At 44.0% G+C, this 23,952-nt stretch overlaps 1 protein-coding gene across 1 annotated transcript in view; it reads left to right on the forward strand.

The window, feature by feature from the left end:
- SLC24A3 (solute carrier family 24 member 3) overlaps window positions 1-23,952 on the forward strand; it is a 507,527-nt gene that overhangs the window by 462,283 nt on the left and 21,292 nt on the right. Inside the window, exons 10-15 of the mRNA XM_004061869.5 lie at window positions 4,180-4,313; window positions 6,494-6,654; window positions 7,418-7,679; window positions 15,570-15,736; window positions 19,114-19,228; window positions 20,898-21,010. Coding sequence (XP_004061917.3) covers window positions 4,180-4,313; window positions 6,494-6,654; window positions 7,418-7,679; window positions 15,570-15,736; window positions 19,114-19,228; window positions 20,898-21,010 — 952 coding nt within the window. The remainder of the gene's footprint in view (window positions 1-4,179; window positions 4,314-6,493; window positions 6,655-7,417; window positions 7,680-15,569; window positions 15,737-19,113; window positions 19,229-20,897; window positions 21,011-23,952) is intronic.

Below are 23,952 nucleotides of genomic sequence, written 5' to 3' on the forward strand. Positions count from 1 at the left end.
TACCATAAGGTAACTAATGAAGAAACCAGAAGTCACACACCATAGAACTAATCATTTAAAAATACCAATAGATGAGCTCTCATGAAAACCAGAGTTGATCCAAAGACTTTCCAAACTTTCCAGCCCCCAAAGGAAAAGCCTTTAAAGATCAGAGCACCCATCTTATGCCTCTTTGTCTCAAAGAGCAAAACTATATAGCAAATCAGTGCCAAAGTGGGGAAGCCTCAAACTACTGTCTGTGTGTGTACTCACACATCTTCCTTTGCTGTTTTCTAGTGTATCGTTTCAATTTTTTAACATTTTGAGGCTCTAATTGAGCTCCCAAAAGTGGATTAGTTGATTATTCTGGAAGAATTGCCACACAGTGTCTGCTCTATGCCCGACATTAATCTTGGGTCTTGAATCTTAATTTTCATGAAAGTATGTTTCAAAATGAATTCACTAAGGGCTTCAGAGAGTTAAGTATTCTTCAAAAACAGATGTGGCCAGAGAGAAGAAGACTTGAGGAATTTTGCTGGCATGCATCTTATAGCCACTGCTCCCCTTTTCCAAGCCACCTTGAAGCCCATGAGTCGCTGGCAGGACATGTGTACAGTAAGATAGTACAGCGAACACATCCTCTCCTCTTCCCCAAACCGTACCAAATGTGGAAGCTAATGAGGTGTGTTTCTGCTGATGCCTCACTTTTACCAACATTCCAGCTGTTCAAACCAGCAGGATACAAATAAAACTGGGAATGGAAGCTACTGTGCTCATGAAATTTTCTGCATAAATTCTGGTCCTAAGTTCTAAATTGAAATCTCTGCTCTTTAGCCATCCCCCTCTGCAATCAGAGGCTTTAATCATTGGGTTTTGTCAAATCTGATTTATAAAATTGCATGCTTCACAATAAAATAGCTTCAGGGTGCAAGCACAAAATTTAAAACATTCAATTAAAAATATAAAACAGCAACAGTAGTTAAGAAAAAAACAGCATATATTAGAATCATCAGCTGCCTCCTAGGTGGAGAGTTTTTAAATGACTTTAAACATTCTATCTGAAGGTCAAAAAGCAATTTCAGATTGTCCAGTTAGGTAGAAACCTTCAGGGAGCATGAAGCATGCCTGGCCTTGGCAAGGATTGATTTCTGTACATCCCAGGTCACTGCTCTGGGATTTGTTCCCCAGATGGGGTATGTGTGCTGGTGGTTAAGAACCAGTGCCTCATATTCAGCCCTGACAGCGGAGCCCCCTGCCACTGACAGTCATGGGACCTCAGCCAAGTTCTTCAGCCATCTTGAATCTCAGTTTCCTCTTCTGCAAAACAAGATTAATAATAATTTCTACTATTATTATATATATTCTATGAGAACGGAATGTGACAGCTTAGTTAAGCTGTCAAGCTAAGTTAAGCTTAGTTTAACATGGTATCCAGTTTTGAGAAAGCCCTCATTGTATAATATTATTATCCTGTTCTCTAAACCCTGATAAATGTATAATACATGAGTTTGCTTTTGTACTTTAAAAGCAAAACCTAATCACTGGGCACTGTAGTGCATGCCTGTGATCCCAGCTATTCAGAAAGCTGGAGCGAGAGGATTGCTTGAAGCCAGGAGTTTGAGACTAACCTCGGCAACATAGCAAGACCCCGTTTCAAAAAAAAAAAAGCAAACCTTTATGCAAGTCAGTATTTCTTTCAGGGAAATGGAGTCTAAGTCAAGATGACAGAAACACTGCCTCTTTCCCTGTCGCTCTACAGGGCAAGGCATCCTTGTCGAATCTAGAAAGTGTGGAGGCCTTTTCACTAACAGGAATTTTGAATATATACAGGAGTCCGCAGAATAGTATGATGAACCCCATGCATTCGTCACCACCCCCAGCAACCATCAACCCACAGTTGCCCCATCCACACCCTATTCACTTCCCTTTTCTCCTATAATTTTGAAGTCCTGGACATCATACTAGTTCATCCACAAAAATTCCAGTATACATCTGGACATCTCTAGACACAGCTGGATACTCTTTTGGGATTCTAAAAGGACTATTTTCTTTAACATAACCACATTATCATCATACCTAAAATTAATACTAATTCCTTAATATCATAAAATACCCAAAGTTCAAATTTTCAGTGGCCTCCCAAATGTCTTTTTCATTGTTTTCTTTAAGTTTCATAAATATCATAAATATTTTAAAAATGAGAATTCAAATAAATTCCACTCATTAGAATTGGTGGCCCATGACTTGCTGCTGTGTCTGTATGTGTGTGCGTGTGTGTGTGTGTGCATTTTCCTTGCACTTTGTTCTTCAATGAAGTTTGGCTGTTTGCTCTGCAGAGTTGCCCACGGTTGGAAAGCGTTGATTATATCCCATGATGTGGCGCAGTCTGTTCCCTTGGCCTCTGTGTCTGTGTGTGTGTCTGTGTGTGTATGTGGGTGCATGACTGGGCGTCTATGTGTGTGTGTCTGTGTGTCTGTGTGCTGTGTGTCTGTGTGTGTGTGTCTGTATGTGTCTGTGTGTGCGTCTGTGTGTGTGTGTCTGTGTGTGTCTCTGTGTGTCTGTGTGTCTGTGTCTGTGTGTCTCTGTGTGAGTGTCTGTATGTGCATGTGTGTGTGTGTGCATTTTCCTTGCACTTTGTTCTTTGATGAAGTTTGGCTGTTTGCTCTGCAGAGTTGCCCATGGTTGGAAACTGTTGATTATATCCCATGCTGTGGTGCAATCTGTTCCCTTGGCCTATGTGTTTCCTGTATGTCTGTAATTGATCTGATTCAGGCTAGACTATGTCCCAAGTGGTGGTAAAGTTCCATCACCAGGAGGCACGGTGATGTCTGCCTTTCTCTGTCTGTAGTGTTGGCAGCCATCAGTGCTCAGTATCTGCATCCATTATTTCGTTTGGGTTGCAAAATAGTGGTGTTCTAATTCTACACTTCGTGTCTTATGAACTACAAATGGCACCCGTCACTTTGACTAGTTTTCTGTTCTCTCTCATGCAATGTAGTAACTGCACGTTCCTAGAGAGTACAGGAAAGAACTCATGGATGAGACGGTCCAGCCACAGAGGACCTCTTCATCTCTCTGAGGTCTTGTTGCCATAGGCCAGCCACCTCAGAGCTGCACCCACTGAAGAATCAGGCACAAAGGAGATAGCTGGGAGGGAATCCAGAGAGCTTCATGTCTGTAGCAGCAAAGAGATGAGGAAGGGGAAGAGAAACATAGGTTGAGTGGCCTTCCAGCTGGCAACTTACGGTCACCATTCCTAACTGCCATGCCTATGGGAGGCTGGAGGTCAAACTGGAGGTCCCCAGTGGGCTGTCCTATGGCCAGTAAACGATGGAGGGGGGAAAAGCAGTAGCAGCCTTTTGTGACATGGAAACTGTGCCTGGCTGTCTTTGCCCATGAGTTTTTATGAGTTTTCTAGGATTACTCTGTGGGAATCTTCTCATACTAAAGCTAGGGAGACTGTAAAAAACCATCCTCGGAACTTGTACAAGCTTCTTCCCTTCCCACCTCAACCTGCTGGGGCATCTAAGGAACACTGCACAATGTATTCACTTGATCATTCTGGAGGATAATAGCCTAGAATTTTTTCATAAAGCTAAGGGCCCATTGGATCTGAAACTTAGGCACGATAGTCATAGAAATTTGGAGACTCCCAACCCATGACCTCAGGAAACCAAAGCCATACAGAGACCTAGACGGCCAACCGGACTGTAGCACATAGACTGTGACACACAGCCACTGTTCCTGGGGAGTGGTGTGGATGAAGCAGCTTCTCCTTCTCCCAAAAAGCTGGTCCCTGATTACAAAGGCCCTGGAGATGTGGCCCAGAGGAGGTAGACCTTGACCATCCTACTGAGTCTTAGCACAGTCCTTCCATGTGCAGACTGAGAAGGGGAGCTCAATCCCAGAGAGGCCTCCACTGGCATGAAAGAGGTGGCAAAGTAAGCAATGTGCCCATGTGCTCTGGTTTATTTCTATAATGGTGGTTTTCTTTTCACTTACCATTTGTTCATAAATTGGGAAATGGGACAGGTTGTGTATTCTGAGTGGGAATGGGTTGAGAAAATTAGAACACTAATAACTTGAGGCCTGGGGACTGTGCATGCAGACTGGGAGAGCTCTCAGAAGCACTTGGTGGGAGTTGAGAAATGGGAGAATGGCAAACACTGATGGACTCTGCCCACTTGTCGCTTTGCTCAGATATAACGCTTGCATACATCAGTGCTTTGAGAGGAGGACAAAAGGTGCCGGGAACATGGTCAACGGATTGGCCAACAATGCTGAAATTGATGACAGCAGCAACTGCGACGCAACTGTGGTGCTACTTAAGAAAGGTAACCAAGGAGAGCACTTTGGGGTCCAAGGCAGGAGGATCAATTGAGGCCAGGAGTTCAAGACCAGCCTGGCCAACATGGCAAATCCCCATCTTTACTAAAAATACAACAAAATTAACCGGGAGTGGTGGCCCAAGCCTGCAATCCCAGCTGCATGGGAGGCCGAGGCACGAGAATCGCTTGAACGCAGGAGGCAGACGTTGCAGTGAGCCGAGATTGCTCTACTGCACTCCAGTCAGGACAACAGAGCCAGACCCTATCTCAAAAAAAAAAAAAAAAAAGAAAGAAAGAAAAGGTAACCAAGGAGATATTGTGTGCGAGAAGAAAGTGCTAGAATGTGAGCCCATCTGCCCACTCTCATAGCCACACATGGCGTGTCCCAGCTGGCCTTGAGAGGGCACTCCCTGCCCCGAGAGAGCAGAAGTTTCCAGTCCTCCAACCCTCCCTTTCACTACAATGTCATGGAGCCATCTCATACCTGGTAAGTCCCTTAAAGCTCAGAAAGCCCCCTGGAAATTCCCAGGCAACACATTTGCTGGGAATGCTGCAGAGAACAGGATGGCAAAGGAAAGGAGACCCTAGGTTCTGAGATAGGGTTTTGATTGTGTGACCATGAAGCAGGTTATGTAACCTCTTGAGCCTCAGTTTTCTCTTCTGAAATATGAGAATCATTTTTGTAATAAGCAAAGTAGATAAATATGTGTCAGAGTTTAGTGCAATGCTCTATAAATGACAGGTGTTATTAGTATTTTACTAGATCCAAATTCACTTTAAGGCTACATTAACTCAGTTTCCAAGCTGCAAACAGAAATAGAAAAGTGCCTTCCTCTTCAAAGTAATTCTTGTATTCAGTCAAGTCTTACAAAACAGCTGAGATAATTAGATGGTGCTCTCAAATGTATAATATTTTTTCTAAGAGGAACTCAGAAAATAATCATTCAATTTTACCTGGAATGTGTTTTTTACTTAATTTTTTAAACTTTTCTCTTGAAATATGGGAGTTTATTTTTTCTTGGTCCCATATGGTTGCTTTGCAGGAAGAAAAAAAAAGAAATTAGAAAGGTTATTTTCAAATACATCTATGGGTTATTTTCAAATATATCTCTGACATCACTGCATCATTAGATTTTCAAAATTAAATATTTGATATATTTTTCTGAATGATTATACATATGTTTAACAAACGACTTAGGTGATTTAGTACCATTTCACGTGAGGATTTTATTTAGTTTCTTCTCTTCTGGGTAGTTTATAACCGTAAAAGGAATATGCTAAAGAGAGCTACCTAGTATTAGCCAGTGTTTCCAGAGATCACTTCATGCTTTAGTGGCTTGGAAAACAGGAGCTAGTACTACAAGAGGCTGCAGCCAAGTACCCTTGAACTGTGTGCATATACAGCTCATTCATAGAGAGGGAGCTGGACCCTTCGTGCAACATTATTTTTTAGGCCTTCTGGTGAACTATCACACAAGATTTGTCCCAAGCACCCTTCTGACCTCGGTTCTCTGTAACATGAACAATTCACCCAACACTTGTCAGCTCTGCTCATAGACTGGGCTGAGGGAATGTGTACATTTCACCACCATGTCCTCCAGTGCAGAACTGCACTAATGTCAATTCAGTAGCATTTAACAGCTCAGTATGAATATTGCTGACATTTGAAGGTCATATAGGGTACAAAGTTATTGTAGTCTTCTCTGTGCCCCAGATCTGAATGGTGGGAAAAGAATCCTTTAAGGACAAGGAGGAATTCTCTTATGGTATCATTAATTCTTACCATGTCAATGAATGAGGCTTAAATTGTTTCAAGTCCTTTCAAAAGATTTAACATGAACACCCATGGAAAGGAGATTTTGACTCTTGTTCAAAATTTGCTCACTGCAACCCTTCCTGGCTGGCTGGATGAATGGAAAGAAGGAAGGAAAGAAGGAATAAGGAAAGAAGAGTGGATGGATGGATGGATAGGTGAGTTGGTTGGATGGAAAGAAGAATGAATGCATGGATGTGTGGAAGGAAGGAAGAAATAAGGAAAGAAGAGTGGATGAGTGGATAGATGGATGGGTGAATGGATGGGAGGAAAGAAGGGAGGAAGAGAAATGAAGGAAAGGAAGAATAAATGAATGCCTCTTTCCTGCTCCTGGCCTCCATGTTATTTTACCTTATGTTTTTCGTTTCCCTAGCAAATTTCCACCGCAAAGCATCAGTGATCATGGTGGACGAGCTGCTGTCTGCCTACCCACACCAGCTTTCCTTCTCTGAGGCTGGCCTTCGAATCATGATAACCAGCCACTTTCCCCCCAAGACCCGGCTCTCCATGGCCAGTCGCATGTTGATCAATGAGGTACCTGGGAAAGCACTGTCCACTGCCCACTGGACAGGGGTGGAAAACTCTGGGAAGGAGAGAAGGTTTCTTGTTTGAAAGAAGAAGCACCTAACTCAAAATTTAACACCGCAGCATCCCTCAGCCATTTCCTAATCTTAGTTCCCTGGGCCAGCTGTGTATCTGGCCCTTGCTCTTCCCTCCACCTGTTGAGACATGGACTAATTTCCATTTATATAGAAAACTCCCCTGTTCCTTCTCCCTTTCACCTGCACTTTTCTTCTATTCTTCCATTTGAATAAAGCCCCCTGATGTGAACTTGCACAGAAATTGTTTCTAACTAAGGGTTACCTTAGTTTAAAGTAATCCAAAGTCCCTGACTTGAATTTTGCTGTGCATTCCTTTTCTGGAATATAGCCTTATTGATACACTAGACCAAACACAGTTGTGCAGCTTTCTCACATAGGGACCCAGGAACTCCTGCAGTCTGGGGAAGAAAGATGACATCACAGTGCACAGAGTGTCAAGGAACTGCACATCCCCTAAGAATTTTCCTCTAAAGGGATTTGCGAGTTCTAATGGGTCATAAAAGACTAATCTTTCCTCCCAGATGGAAGTTGTCTGGAGTTGGTTATCACATTGAGAGGCCCCTTAAAACTTGACTCCAGGGTCTTCTGGAAGGATATCGTCAGCTGCCAGGGAAAGATCCCAACAGTTCGTGTTCTGAGTGTAAGGTATTTGCAATCCCTCTGACCATGGTAAGAGTGCGCCTTTCTCTTTCCAGAGACAAAGATTGATAAACAGCAGGGCTTATACCAACGGGGAATCTGAGGTGGCCATCAAAATCCCAATTAAGCACACCGTGGAGAATGGGACAGGGCCCAGCAGTGCCCCAGACAGGGGCGTGAATGGGACACGGAGGGACGATGTTGTGGCTGAGGCTGGCAACGAAACAGAGAATGAAAATGAGGACAATGAGAATGATGAGGAGGAAGAGGAGGACGAGGATGATGATGAAGGACCGTACACACCATTCGACCCCCCCTGTAAGAGGTTCTATGTCTGGGCTGGGGTTGGGAGCTATTTTGAGCCACTGAGTAGATGCCCTTGACTTAGATTATCTTTTTACCATTCAATTTTTTAAAATCTCTGTATGAACATGAGACTATGTATATCAAGTCTCCTTTGGGCAGGACTTTGTTGTAGAAGTTCAAAGATGGCCAAGATGGGGGTCCATGATCATTGGTTGAAATGTGAGCTCTTTAATCAACTGTGTTTTGTGGAAGTGTTACTGAAATGCCAGGGATTTGTTCTAGGTCCTGCTCGTCAGTGCACAGAAAGCCAGTCACTGAGACAATGAATATTGCCAGGGAAGAAGGCTTTAATCAGGTGCTGCAGCTGAGGAGATAGGAGATCAGTCTCAAATCCATCTCGCTGACCAACTGCAATTGGGGATTTATATAGCAGGGAAGGAATGTAGCCACCTTCCAGCAAGCAGGAATTAGGGAGAAGTAAGGAAGAGGAATTGCTCCGCAGGAAATAGGCAGTCCATCAGGCATCACGATGAAGGAGAGATCTGACTCCTCATTGTCCAGACACAATGATCTGGTGAGTTTCAGTTCCTTGATGCCATCTGGGAGGCCTAAGGGTCCATTTCCTGAGAAAAGAGCTCAGGGAAGACAAATGTAAGTTTCGCAAGTTTTAAAGCTGAGAGAGAGTCAGTTTTTATCTTAATTCAAAATAAACTATAAGCATCAGTTCTATGGGACAGTTGGGCTGGTTTCAGGGGATGGTCTTATCTTACTTAGCTGTTCTGCAGGAACTTTTGGTATGAAGGAAGAAATGCCGATGACCCTTGTGGGCAAGGCAGCTTGGTGCACAAAAGGAGAGGCACGTCACTCACCTCCACCCATCCCATTGCACCTAGCCGGGAGAGCTGTCCTGCCAAGGCCAGCCTGGTGGATGCCAAGGCCTGAAGAAGCTTTCAGGACCTCAGCCACCAGGGTGGTGTCCTCCTCTCCCAACTGCTGCCTCCAACAAGGACTTGGTTGTTCCAGAAACTGTTTCACCCCACCCCACCCATTATCAGAGCAGGTGGACCAAGCCCAAAGAATTCAGCCTATTTGCTGGACCTTCCAGAAGCTTCTGGCTGTTTCAGGGAAGAGTACACTAGTTTGATTCACATTGACTGTCAAGTGTGTGAGGCTCAGTATACATGTGCAGCAACCTCTTTGGGATGTTTGAATGTGCAGGATTATCTGAAGAAACGTTTGATTCACTTGAAAGCCCATTTAATGATAGGACATGGTGCCGAGTGTCAGAGTCCTGTGTTAATTTTGGATGCAGGGTCTTGCTGTGCTCCAGGGGAGCTCCTTTCTGTCCAGAGGACAGCAAGTAAAACTTGAACCAGAGATGCTCCTGTGCCCACTCAGGGCACCCAAGATCTCAACCTCTTCAAGAATTTATCAGAAAATATTCATCCAGATTCCTATTCCCCCAGGTCCCTTACCTCCCACCCAAAGCTAAATCATTACTTGTTAGTACATTATCTTCATAGAAAAAATGTACACTCGTTCTTTATCCATTTTGCCACCATCGGATATATTTCTTGGCAACCTTTCCTATCAACCAAGACAAAAACATCTTAAGGATTAAATGACAAAACAGTCCTTTCCTCCCTTGTAAACCCTTCCATTCATTTTCTGTTGCTGCATAACAAAATACCACGTATTTTGCAGCTCAAAACAAGACCCACTGATTAGCTTACAGTTCTGTAGGTCAGAAGTCCTGCTGGATTCTGTCTCACAGGCCGTAATGAAGGTGTAGCCAGGGCTACATTCCTTTGCAGAGGCTCTGGGAGAAATCATTACCAGGCACCGGTTCATTGTGGCTGTGCAGGTCCTTGATGGCTGTCAGCTGGGGATGTCCCACTGTTCCTAAAAGCCACAGAGCCCCTCCACCTTCACCTGGATGTGTGGAGCTCTTCCCGCCATCATTCCTAATCTCTCTGGCTCCCCTTTTGCTTTTGAGGACTCTTTGCAGCTAGATCAGGCACCTGCACAATCTCTCTACCTAAAGGTCAACTGTGCCATACAACACAGCAGAGTCACGAGGCTGATAGCTCATCCCACTCACAGACCCTGAGAATCTTAGGGACCTGTGTCTAGAATTCCACTTACTCAACCCCTGTTTTCAGAGTCCGCCATTAGCTGGCCATAACCAAGCTCCAGTAATGCTTATTTTGCTAAACTCTTTCACTAATTAAACAGTCGAGCCAGTGGAAGTTCTGTAAGTGACCAAGTTCTATGTTAGCATCTTGGGAGCCCGGAATCCCCAAGTGCACCCCTCCAGGGGACAATGAAAGATGCGTGTGTGAGATGAGACCAAGTCTGGCCCAGTGCCTGGGCCTCATTACTGATTGGGACCAAGCACCCCTTTCAGATCCCTGGTTCCGTATTTCTCTCCTGGATGAGAGCTAACTGTGGGGTTTCAAGGTCTTTGGAACTCGTGCTCGCCACCCTCTGTCTCACTGTGATTAGGTTGCAGATGATGGAGGCCTCAGACCTTCCAGCCACAACTTCTGGGCTCCTGTGTATGAGGAGACATGGCTGCAGGCATCTCACCCCCAAAAGATGCTTCACCTGAGGCTCAGGAACCCCACATCCCCTCCCGTGTCCTTCCTGAAGCACAGACAGGAGAGAAGAGACAATACTCTGTGTGGTCGTACCATCCCGTGGGGTCTCCATGTCATTAAAGGGCTCCCAGCTGCCAAGATAGAAAGCAGAATTCCAAGTTCTTCTCTAGCAGCCCTTCTCACCAGGGCTTCCTTAATGAAATGCACGTTCTGATTCAGGAGGTCTAGGATGAGGCCCGAGTCTGCATTGCTAATCAAGAACCGGCTGCCCCCCATCCTGTGACACTGACGCTGCTGGTCTGTGTGCCACACTTGGAGCACCGAGAGGCTAGAGACCTAGAGGCACTCAGCAATCTTCCTAGTTCTTCTAAGATGCAGGAAAGCCTGATTCAGAGCCCGGGTCTGCCTTTGAAAAGAGTGGGCTCCCCCAATTACAACTGTCTCTTCCCCTCCACCAGCTGCCAAGGAATCCCAGGCCCGGAATTAGGAACTCCATTTTAAGGCAAGGGGACCGAATGTCCAGCCAGGCCCACTTCCTGGGGCAGGCAGGCCTCTGCTTATGGGTGAGAAGCCTGCGGGGTGCTTCCGGCCAGCAGAGGGCATTGAGAAGCCAGGGAGTCAGTTCTGGGAGCCCCAGATGGGTTCCTATCAAGTCAAGTTCCTGTGGACTGAAAAAGGTCCGTCCACATGATGAGGACATTTTTCTCTCTCATAGTCATCCTGCAAGGCGTGAGTACCCTGTTTCTGGCACCCAGCCGCAGTGCTTTCTTCTCTCAGGACTTGACTATAATGGGTATGATGATTACCAAGAAAGTAATTATTTAGGAGTATGTGAATACTGTTGTGAGTTCATATATGTACATATATGTACAGTGTGCAATTTAAGATTGATATAACATAGTGTTAACATGCACATGTATACTGTGTACACTTAATATATTGTATACATGTATAATATATGTGCAGATATTAACATATTTATGTTTATATATGTATATACTATATTATAGGTTATATACACACAATATACATATATACATCTATACTTGGTATATGCACATACGTACATATAAACGTGCAGCTATTGTTATCTCTTGGGTGAAGAAAGCCTTATTGTTGACAGACAGCAAAAGAAACCTTTTCATGTGTATATAGGTAAACACATTTCCATGGGGAAAAAAAACTAGAAGGAAATACACCAAAATATAAGTAGGTTTTTTCCAAAGCAAAATTATGTTTTTTCTATATTTTTTACTTTAAAACAGTGTACATTTTTATTGCCGATATTATCGGAACGAATGTATATGTTTAGGTCTAGGTCTAAAATACTGTGCAATAACTTTTTCTCTCTTTGATAGAATTCAGCTTTCTTCAAAGCTGACTGAGGAACATAATTTAGAAACAAATCCTTTTGCTTGTTAAAGCCAAGTCCAACTCAAAGGGATACTATCATGCTTACGGGCCAGCTCCGGCCCCTGGCTTCAGCTCTCAGTTGCTGGCTGACTTTTGTGAAATCAGGTAATCACCAACACATCAGGTCCATGGTCAGGGAAGTTTTTTCCCTTAATTCATTGCTGTACCCCCAGCACCTGCAGCAGTGCCTGGCACAAAATGGCATAGAGGACATTCACAGATATTTATTAAATGAATGAATGAAGAATAAACCTATCCCCCTTGTTGCTCTATTTTGACCCAATGGTAATAGAGCAGAAGATGGAAAAATGTCCAGAAATGTTGTTGACTCAAAGAGGAAAGGAAACCTTTTTAACCCCTTTATTCAGAAATGGAAATTAAGGGCTGGGCGTGGTGGCTCATGCCTGTAATCCCAGAACTTTGGGAGGCAAAGGGAGGATGCGGATCACCTGAGTTCAGGAGTTGGAGACCAGCCTGGCCAACATGGCAAAACCCCATCTCTACTAAAAATACAAAAGTTAGCCAGGCATGGTGGCACACGCCTGTAATCCTAGCTACTCGGGAGGCTGAGGCAGGAGAATCACTTGAACCTGGGAGGCAAAGGTTGCAGTGAGCTGAGATTGCACCACTGCACTCCAGCCTGGGCAAAAGAGTGAGACTCTGTCTCAAAAAAAAAAAAAAAAGGAAAATTAAGACCAGCTAAAATGTGGGTGATCTTTATTTGACTGCCTTTGTTCCTCAAAATCATTTTTAAAAAACACCTTATATTTGTTATATTTGCTGCATTACATTTAAATATATGATTCAGATGATGCTCATTGAATTTCTGCTTTTAAGGTTCTGTTGTTACAAAGGGGCAATAACTTAAAGAAAGCATATATGTCATTGAAAATGATGTTTTCCAGATATAATGCCCTCCCAGTGTCCAATCAGAAATTTTTAAAGCAGTTGATAAAAACTCAAAATTCACTGGCACTAACTTACACTTCTTACAACTTTGTCTAATCAATATCATTTTCCAAGCTCTTGCACTCGTAAGTTCTGACTTCATTTTTTTCTTCCCTCTTTTTTTTTATTTTGTGAAGAATGTGAAAGAGCCAAGTTGGGATCATTTCTCTTCCTCTTCCTGTGTTTCTTCGTAATCTTTGATTGGGTGTGTATTTTAAACTAAACCGAGTTACTCTGTCCGTTTGAGGGCATCAGCCATATGGAAGGCCGTTGAGGGGATTCTAGGAGGTTCCACATGGGTAAATGCCTTATCAGCACATTGCAGGATTTAGGAATGTGCCAAATTCCAGGATGCATTTGGGATCCAAAGAGCTGGCCATATCCTGGATTCTGCAGCATCTGGAAGCCCCTCTCCAAACAACTCTCAGCCAGGCTTCTTGATTTACAAAGCAAGCACAGTCTCTATGTTCTCATCATTCACTTGACCATCTCCAAAGCTTAAATCTAACAAGACTCATAGCAGCTAATAGGAAAACACTTCTCTTTTCTTACTATTTTTTTTGTTTGTTTGCTTTACTCTGTACTTGTAAATTGGATAGCCTTAGATTCTCAAAAACAAGTAATTTTCTTTGGTCTGTCTGATTAGATTGTTCATAATAACATTATTACTACTACTGTTATTGATATTTACTGAAAATGCAATATAAGCCCTGCACTATCCCTGCCTTTCAATCAGGTGCTAAACAAGTGAGAAGACCCCTGTTCTCATAGACTTTATTCTAATTTGAGGGAGACTGAAAATAGATTAAGAAACAATCCTGATGGTTTAAGACAGGAAATATTTGCATGAAACAAATAAAAATATTTGCTATGAAATAAATAGAAAAGCAGGAGTGAGATGATGAGAGTTATATTTAGATTTATCTGAGGGCTCAGTGACATTCGAGCAGTGAAGTGGCCTGCGTGACAGGGCAGACTCTGCCATGAGAAGATCCAGGCAGAAGACCTGCGAGGGCAAAGTCCTTGAGGCAGGAAAAGGCTTGGAGTGTCTGAGGACAGAAAGCTAGCCAAGACCAGGGAGTATGTGAGCAGGGAGAGTGGCAGGTGGGGCAAAATCAGGCAGTGCCTTACAGACCATGGTGGGGAGACCTGGTTTTACTCTAAGGGCAGTGGAGGCCAATGGAAGGTTCTAGAACAATTTGGTTTTTGAGACGCTTTCCTCTGGCTACTGGTAGCAAACAGATGGAGGTAGGATAGGCACTGGAGCAGTAGTCCCCGTAGGAAGCCAGGTTGTCAGCCAGGCCTTGGTGAACCTGGCCCCAGCGGAGGCTGTGGGGATGATGAGATGGTGGGAATGTCCTGTCAGGTTGCCAGGGTTGGCTGTGGGGGATAAAAGAAAGGGAAAGATCAAGAATGACTCCCAGGATTTTGACTGGAACGACTTGTGAGCTCATGTTGTCCCAGCCCTCGTCCTAATATCATCTCATTTAATTCTCCCAGCAACTCTGTGAGCTCAGTGCTGCTGTATACACATTTTCACAGATGAAGAAACTGAGGTGTAGAAAGTTTAATTAACTGAGTCATTCAACTCATAAGCCACAGAGCAGGGACCGGAGCCCAGCACCATCTAATGAGAAACCCCTCTGCCTCCCATAGACACTGTGCCTCGGCCCTTTAAGAGAGGCCAGAGGGTGCCAGAAATAATGTTAGATACTTTTTCTATCTATGCAGTTTTAAGAAACTATTTGGAGATTGGTAGGATATATGAAAGAAATACTGGATACTGGTCTAAAATTATAAAATACATTTTATTAAACATTTAATTACTGTTCAAATGTTATAAAAATTCCTCCTTAACTCTGGTGGGAATACAAAATGGTTCAATCATTTTGGAAAACTGGCAGTTTCTTATAAAGTTAAATAAATACCCACCTTATGACTCAGCAGTTTTCCTGGGTCTTCGTCCAAGAGAGATGAAACATGCCCACAAAAAAACTTGTACAACAATGTTCATAGTCACCTGGCTTGTAATACCCTCAAACTGGCAACAAACAAATGCTCACCCACTGCCATATGGATAACAAATCGTAGCACATTCACAGGAGGGAATACTACACAGCAATTAAAAGGAATGGATCACGCAACATGAATGAATCTCAATCACATTATGTTGAAAAGAAGAAGGAAGGCACGAAAACATCCTATATGGTTTTATTTGAAGTTGGAGAAGAGTAAAAACAGTATCTATGGTGGTAGAGGGTGAGGGTTTGACTAGAAAGAGGCACAGCAAATTTTCCGGAAGGTAGAGGCACTGCGTATCTGGATTGCATTGAGGAATACATGGAAATATGTATGCATATTTCCTTCTAGAGGTGAATTAGCAGTTAATCAGGTTAGTAATACAGGTCTGGGGAGAGCCTTCAAATCCTCTTTGAAGATTCCGGCCCGCTGACCGACGATGCTGAGAAATTCCACCAGGTGGCGCTGCGTCCGCTGACGCCTTATTATCGGGCGAAAACGTGGAAAACAGAAGCCCACTGGAGGTCTTCCTAGCTCCCCACCCCCATTTCGACCCCCTGCACCTACACACATTCCACCTCTTTTTTGACCTGAGTATCCTCCTCTCTTTTCCCACCTGGCCATCTGCCAAACCATCCCCCTAGCCTGGTATTACTAAGAAGTGATTCACCCTCTCATTTCGGAGACCTAATCAGCAGGTGGGCAGTGGATAATTTTTTTTTTTAATTCTGTTTGGTGTTGCATGTCAGGTTTCGTTGGTGATGGAAAGTCATTTGAATGTTCTAGGAAAAGAGCAATATAATAAGGTTTAATTCTGGGGAAAGCAGTACAGACACTTGGCAGAGCAAAGAAATAAAGCTAACTGGGGTTCTTTGTTTTTTTTTTTTTTTTAATTTCTTTTTGGCCTTTTTCATTTTTCCAGCGGGTAAACTGGAAACAGTGAAATGGGCGTTCACCTGGCCGCTGAGTTTCGTCTTATACTTCACTGTACCCAACTGCAACAAGCCGCGCTGGGAGAAATGGTTCATGGTGACGTTTGCTTCCTCCACGCTGTGGATCGCAGCCTTCTCCTACATGATGGTGTGGATGGTGAGTGCAATCGGGACCGCATGGCACTGTTAAATCTCTTTAGAGAATGAAGAAGGGAATAAGAGTCAGGGTTTCAGCCTATAACTGTACTAGTCAGCTATTGCTACAATAAGCTGCACAACGAACCACTCCTAAACTTAGTAGTTTAGAATTGCAGGCATCGATTCTCCTGCTCACACGTCTTCAGGTTGACTGTGGATTCATTATTCTTAGCTGGGACCTGCTATGCAGCTCTGTTTCAGGCTTCAGGGTGGTCATGTTTGATTCAGGCAGCAGGTGGGGTCCATGTCTACTCCACGTGTCTGCTCATTTTCTTTGTACCAGAGGCTAGCTACCTGGGGTATGCTCTTCTCACAGTGCATCATTAGAATGCAAGAGAGTACGTGGAAACACGAAATGCCTCCAGGATCTTCGCCTGGCCCTGACTTACCATCACGTCCACTCACATTTTACTGGCCAAGCCCCACATCAATGGCATGGGGGAAATGTACTCCACCTGCTCCAGTGGGAAGAACAGCCATGTCACAGGGCAAAGGACATGGAGGAAAGGCACAAAGAATTGGGAAATGATGATCAATCCCTATGGGCATCTTAGTTTCTTCAGCCAGACAATGAGGCATTGTATGAGGTGATCACTCAAGGGTCCCTTCTGAGGCTAAAATAATGACTCAGTGATTCACATTGGTTGATTGACATTGACTGATATTAGTTGATTGACATTGATTCAGTGGCTTTGACCTTAACAAAGCCATTTTAGGAAACCCAGCCTTCCAGAATGCATTACCCATTTATGGCTATACTTTTTAACTGGGGAGAAATTCCAAATCATTAGAATTGGACAGAAATTAAAAGGCATGGCAAAATGATGCAAATCCAAATTAATCTTGCCTTGAGTGTTGGATAGAAATGTAATATAAATTCTGGAGAATTAAACTCAAGAGCTAAAAAGAAGGTTATGAAAAAGATATTTTGGTAAGACCAAAAATACCCAGAAAAATTTTGTTACATGAGTTGCAAATTTGTAAACCTGACACAACTAATTCATAATCATCTCTTTCCTCAATATCACAAACATTTTTTTAAAACCCAAGTTTTATAGCCAGGGGTTTCTCCCTCATCCTGCATTCACTAATGTTTTCATCTGACATATGCACCAAGAGCCACCTCCTATCTGGATTTGGGGGACAGTGTTGACAGTCCCTGACCTTAAGGTGCTACATGATTTTCTGTGCAGCCGCCTAACCAGCAGCCTAACTGACCTGACTCATCTGAGGTTCAACTTCCTTCTGTTTGCTTCCTTTTCCTCCAGTGGAGGTTCTAATAAGTCCCAATCAATGCCCAGGAGTAGGGAGAAAACTAGGAGAAACCGGAGACCTGGTCCCAGCCACCTGAGCAGTCTGCTCCCCTGAACTCCAGACCCAGCCACAAACATGATCATGAAAATGATGAACCAGAGGCCAAGACTGGCTGAGCCAAACCAGGTTCCTACAGGGACTGAGCTGAGGGTTAAAAAGGAAAAACAAGGTTTGGCCAGGACACTAGTAGCTCCATTTGATCCAGAGCAACAAAATAGAAACAGCGTGTGTTTCTGCAGCTCACTTTCCTCCCTGGAGACCGGAAGTCAGAAAGCCCTGTGGCCACCCCAGGTTAAATTCTGTTCAGTTCTGCTCAGTACTGAACAGAAATGAGCTGCATTCTCTGTTTGAAAGGAAGCAAGGCAAGCATCTCTATGGATTTCACTCACATCCCCCCAGTCTTTGAACAGGGAAGGAGCGATTGTGGCCTTTGGAGTGAAGTCAGGGTTCCGGGTGTAGGTGTCGCTCAAGGGCTGACCCAGGAGGAACTGTGAGAAGAATGTGCTCCTTACAACATGTGCTTTGCATTTCCTGTAATTTTATGGCAAGTGAGGGAGACCAAGTGGCATCCTGAAATGACCTGAGGGTTTCAACTCTTGTGAGTTATCTTCTCCTTGGGCCCACATGCAGGGAATGTGTCTCTTTTTCCACTTACCTCTTTTTTTGCCACCAGCTCCCTCATCATCTGTCTCATCAACTGCTTTTGTATTTTTAAGCATGCTTGCATTTGCTTTTTCTATATTTGCATAAATTTAAGCGGTACAAGTAAATTTGTTACATGGATATATTGTGTGATGGAAGTGACGAAGTCCTGACTTTAGTGTATCCATGACTGAAATAATGTGCATCATACCCATTAAGTAATTACTCGTCACCCACCCCACTTCATTCCGTGCTGAATTTAAACTGAGGTGGCCTCTGGCCTTCCTGTTTTTCAGTCTCCAGGGAGGAAATTGAGATGTAGAAACACAACATTTCTGCCCCCGACCCTTCCAAGACTCCATTGGCTATCATTCCACACCCCATGTCCAAGTGTACACATTACGTAGCACCCACTTATGAGTGAGAACATGTGGAGTTTGACTTTCTGTGTCTGAGCTGTTTCACTTAAGATGATGGTCCCCAGAAGCTATTATAGTGAAGAAGATGTTGACAAGGACAGCAAATTGCTACCAAGCTTCAAGGAATAGAGAAAAGGAAATGCTAGTTATGGCTTTCCCCGTTTTTTCCTTTTCTTTTTTTTTTTTTTTTTTTTTTTTGTGAGACAGGGTCTCACTGTGTTGCCGAGGCTGGAGTACAATGGCACTATCACAGCTCATCGCAGCCTGAACCTCCTGGGCTCAAGCCATCCTCCTGCCTCAGCCTCTCAAGGAGCTGGGACCACAGGCATACACCACCATGCCCAGCTAATTTTTAAAATTTTTTGTGGAGACAAGGTCTCACTATGTTGCTCACGCTGGTCTAGAACTTTTGAACTTAAGCAATCCTCTCAACTTGGCCTCGCAAAGTGATAGGATTACAGGCATGAGCCACCGTGCCCAACCTTAGAGTTATGCCTTTTCTGACAAGTATGGATACTGTTAAATCCAGCCCCTTTGCAGTTCTTCTAAATTCCCATTGTCCATCCTCCCTGACATGGACGCTCAAATTCCAAGCAAAGCATCCATCCATTCTGGATGCCTCAGGGCCACCCGTAGTTCAAATATTCTGTCCCAATATTGCCTTTTTCCCAGAAATTCTATTTTCTCTTCTCAAACCACCTGCCTCACCTGAAAAGAACAAGTGAAAAGGCCAACGTTTTGTTAGAAAGTTTGGGTCCTATTACAGCGCCGTCCCCTGACCTGCAGCCCCAGTCGGCATCCACATAGTGTTTGTTACCCTCTGTATTGATACAGAGAGCAGACATTGCACCCCACAGAGATAGCCCAGACCATAGCCTGTTGTGAGTCTCCATCAGAAGAATCATGGGCAGGTGGGGCTTGAGGTAACCCTCAGCTGACCACCTCTTCCTGCTCCTTCTAGGTCACAATCATTGGTTACACCCTGGGGATTCCTGACGTCATCATGGGGATCACCTTCCTGGCTGCTGGGACCAGCGTGCCTGACTGCATGGCCAGCCTCATTGTGGCCAGACAAGGTGGGACTTCCAGTGGCAATGGGGAAGGAGGGAGGGAGGGAGGAGGAGAGGGAAGGAAGAAGGGAGGGAGGGAGGGAAGGAAGGCAGGAGGGAGAAGAGAAAGGAGGGAGGGAGAAGAGAAGGAAAGAGGGACGGAGGGAGTGAAGGAAAGAAGGAAGGAAGGGAGGAAGGAAGGCAGGCAGGCAGGCGGGCCTCTCTACCTGGGGGACCCACCTGGTAATTAACAGGGTTTGGAAGGAGGGAGGGTGATGCCGTGTTGGTTGAAAGGTTTCCTGGGCTCAGAAGAACAGAGAAATAATCCAGAAGGTCCTACCCTTGAGGAAAGCAAAGACATTTCCTAGGTAGCACCCATAGCCCCTTCTGGAGGCTGTATCACCATCCTCCTATTATTCAAAGTAGTAGGAAATGTACTGACAGCTAACCTTTACTGAGTAAAACATGATAGATGCACTATCTTATTTGATTTAAACAACAGCTCTGTGAAATAAGCACAATCGTACCCCCATTTTATGGACAAGAAAATTGAGGCTTAGAGAGGACAAACCTCATCCCTAAGTCTGACCCACCTGCAGTGCCCTCTGAGTGACAGGTCCCAGAGGTCAGTTTTCAGAGTGTGACAGATCCTTCCCTCCTTCAAAGCCAAGCTCACAGGCTCACAGCTTACCTTCCCAAACAGATTCCCCAGATGGCCACACCCTTCTGTAGCACTCATTCTGACGCATCTGCCTGATTTATGCTAGAGGGCATTTGTTTCAAACAAATGTGTGTTGAGCTACAAAACTTAGCTCAGTGTCCCATAGACATCCTCATGAAGCTCTACTATTGTCTACACTACTGTTCAGTTATTCCGAAGAAGGCCTGGAGACAGTACAGGGCAGTTGGAAGATGACCCAGTGTGCAGATGTGAGCTCGGGAGTCACTTTCTAGAATGGTTGAGTTTATTCCTTTCCATAAGGGTGTCTCAGAATCTCCAGAATCCTTGAAACCATCTGTATTAGTGCTTCTCACATTGCTGTAAAGAAATACCTGAGGCTGAGTAATTTATCAAAAAAGAGGTCTAACTGGCTGATGGTTCTGCAGGCTGTACAAGAAGCATGCCAGCATCTGCTTGGCTTCTGGGGAGGCCTCAGGAAACTTCCAGTCATGGTGGAAGGTGAACGGGGAGCAGGCATGTCTTACACGGCAGGAGCAGGAGGGTGGGGGGAGGTGCTACACATGTTTAAATAACCAGATCTCACGAGATCTCATTCACTATCACAAAGCTGATACCAATGGGGGATGGTGCTAAACCATTCATAAGAAACCACCCCCGTAATCCAATCACCTCCCGCCAAGCCTCACCTCCAACACTGGGGACTACAATCCACATGAGATTTTGTGGGGACACAGACACAAAGCATATCACTGTATTTGGTTTTTTGAATCACTTATATTCAATCAGTGATGATATTTGAAGTAAAGGTCAACCATTCAATAGAACGTGTGTTTCTATGTTTTATAATTCGTGTCATCCTTTCACATGGGTGATGGCCTCGAAAGAGAAGCGCATATGTGAGCTTGCAGAACCACTCTCTGGCTGTGAGATTAAAGGCTTGGGAGAGTCCTGTGTGGGGCCCCTGCACTCTCCTGGGTTCCCTTCCCTCTCTTAAGTGACCTCTTGTCCCTGCAGGGATGGGGGACATGGCTGTGTCCAACTCCATTGGGAGCAATGTATTTGACATCCTGATTGGCCTCGGTCTTCCCTGGGCTCTGCAGACCCTGGCTGTGGATTACGGATCCTATGTAAGTGGTTTTCTCCAGGACTTCTCCTGAAATCCAGGGCTACGTGACTGTGTTTTAACAGCCTTGGCCACAGGGTCTTTGTCTCGGGAAAAAAGGGGTGTAGAAATCGTAATATTGAGGGGGAAACAAATTCTCCTTGTCAAAGGCCTTACAAAGTCAGGCTTGCAGGGACATTCAGGACTTTAGAGCAGGGGCCAGCAAACTTTTTCTGTCGAGGGGCAAATACTAAATATTTTAGGCTTTGTGGGCCAGAGGATGTTTATACAGTTATTCAGCTTTGCTGCTGTAGCAGAAAAACGGCCATAGACAATAAATAACCAAACGGGCATGTCTGTTTCAATACAACTTTCCTAACAGAAACTGAAGTTTGAATTTTATATCATTTTTATATGTCATGATATATAACACTTCTTTTGATTTTTGTTCCAACCATTTAAATATGTAAAAACCATTCTTCCCTCACGGACTATGCAGAAACAATTGGTGGGCCAAATTTGGCCCATGGGTCATAACTTGCCAACACCTACTTTAGTGTACTTAGACTTGCTTCACCTTATTACAGGCTAAGTGATTCATGTCAGAGAAACACTGGAGAGATGCCATCCAGGTTGGCCACTGAAAGGGCATCGCCCTGGCGGGGAAGAGGGGAGAGGGTCACAGAATTCCAAATAACTCTTCTAAGTTCTGCAGCCCACAGGGTGAGACTTTTGCAGTCAGGCTCTTATGAATTGACTCACATCAGCCAAATTCACAAGAGTTTGATGTCTAGGATAGAATGTCAACAGATGGTAGTAACAGATGGTAAGATATATAAGGGCTGTGCAGAAAGCATGTGCTTATTTTGGATGATATGTTCTCTATATTCCCAGAGAAATATCTTATGTGGGAATTATTTTGGGCATCCTATGGCCATCCTCTGATTCAGGGTTTCAGGAGTACTCACAGATTACATTCATGGCTAAGGTTTATTATAGCACAGGATATGGGATAAAAGGAGCTGGAAAATGAAATGCATCAGGAGAAGCCCAGCGTGGTCAGCTGCAGGTCTCTAATTCCTTCCCTAATGAGTCACACAGGAAGTGCTTTCTCCCCTGCAGGAAACATGCATGAGATGTCTCTATCCAGGGAAGTCTGCTGGAGGCTGAGGCTTTTGGGGAGGGCTGGTCAAGTAGCACATTCCTGCTGCATGAACAGCCATGATGCCTGAATCTCAGAACCCCAGCATAGATACCAGGTAGACATTATAAAGTTTGGGAAATGATCGTGACAAATTGGTACAGCATGGCCTATTGCTTCTGGGGTACCAACCAATGTCATCAATTGTAGCATCCCAAGGGTCACATTCACAGGGGTTGGCCAAAGGTCAACCATGGTTCAGGACTCTCCTGGAGGTATGCAAGGATTAAATAACCAGGCCTGCTGTGTCAACAACTTTCGCACAGAAGGTCAAATTATGGTTTTATTTTTCAGAATAAGTGTTGCTAGCTACTGTATTACCAAAAACCCCAAAATTCCACTGGAGTAGCCCAACACGGGATTGGTTTTTTACTCAAATTCCACTGCAGATGTTCCCACCCTGGCAGCTCCCATGGCTCTTCCAAGCAGAAACTCAGGGTTTGTGGCACAGTCCATCCAGTGGTTCTACCATCTTGAAGTCCTTCTCCCATAGCTACACAGAAAGCAGAGAAGGCAAGGGCATGGAATATTGTGTAGATCACTTTCTGATGAGGCCTGGAAGTGGTGTCTGTCCCAACTGTTCCCTTCCCACTGTCCACATAAGTTACATGTACCCACTTGGATGCAAGAAGGATCCAGGTAATTAGGTTAGTGTTGTGCCTGAAATTCATATAGCCACATGTGGCTTGTGGCTGACTGTTGGACCCTGTAGCTCTAGAGGATTAAATGACAATCACCCAGAGTCTAATCCATAAATAACTATTGTTAACATTTCAGCATATTTCTCTTTCTCTAGGTTACTTTGTATAGCAAAGATCATCCTATATAGGCAATTTTATACATTGCTTTTTATACTTCCTGTTATATCAAACGTTTTTTCCTCAAAATCTCATTGGAAACATCATCTTCAAGGTGACCTATTATTACAGTATATTCCAAAATGTACTTAATCATGCTGCTGCTCTTGGACACTTATGTTGATTCAAACCTTTCACTGTTGTAAGTAGTGACACCACAGACATCTTTGTACATTAACCTATAGGTTTTAGAGTTTTACATAAATCTATACTTTTCAAGTTTACATTTCAAGTTTTTCTTTAGATGATTTTTCTCAGTGTTAGAAAAGTTATATAAAAGATTGTTTTCCAGAATGACAATATTTTTTACATGGTTATTTGTCCAGATTCATTCCTGAAGTTTTGGGACAGCTTTATGACACCCTCATATCCTGACCGCAGGAAGCTCCATGAGGGCTGAACATTGAGCCTTTCACATGTCTGTCTTCTTCATGGCACACAGTATGGGGCAGGCACATACTCAAGCCATGAAAAGCATGTTGAATAAATGGGAATCCATGTTTAGCTCTTCCATGGCCTTTGCATTCACTTTCACCAGCAGTGAAAGTTACCTTTCATGAATTAGAGGGACACTTCAGGTGCAGGCTGAGACACGAGGGCATGAATAACCTCGTAATTTGGTGCCCCCCAAAACATATTTTTATTAAAAAAAAAACATGAATTCTGCATTTGTTTTCAAGATGAGATAAATGCTTCGTGAGCAAAGCGGGGAGACGGGAGATTACTGGTTCCTTCAGTAATGCAGTCTTCCCTTGTTATCAAGAAGTTCAGCTCTGAACTCAAACTTGCATATCATGGTCTGAACAAAAGCTTCGCAGTTAACACAACCTAACTTCCTCAAAAAATATTTAGTGGCTTTCTGTCGCTACTCAGTCATACTTGACAAGGAAGCCAATGAAGATGCTCCTC

Source organism: Gorilla gorilla, chromosome 21 (assembly GCF_029281585.2).
Source record: "Gorilla gorilla gorilla isolate KB3781 chromosome 21, NHGRI_mGorGor1-v2.1_pri, whole genome shotgun sequence".
Lineage (NCBI taxonomy): Eukaryota > Metazoa > Chordata > Mammalia > Primates > Hominidae > Gorilla > Gorilla gorilla.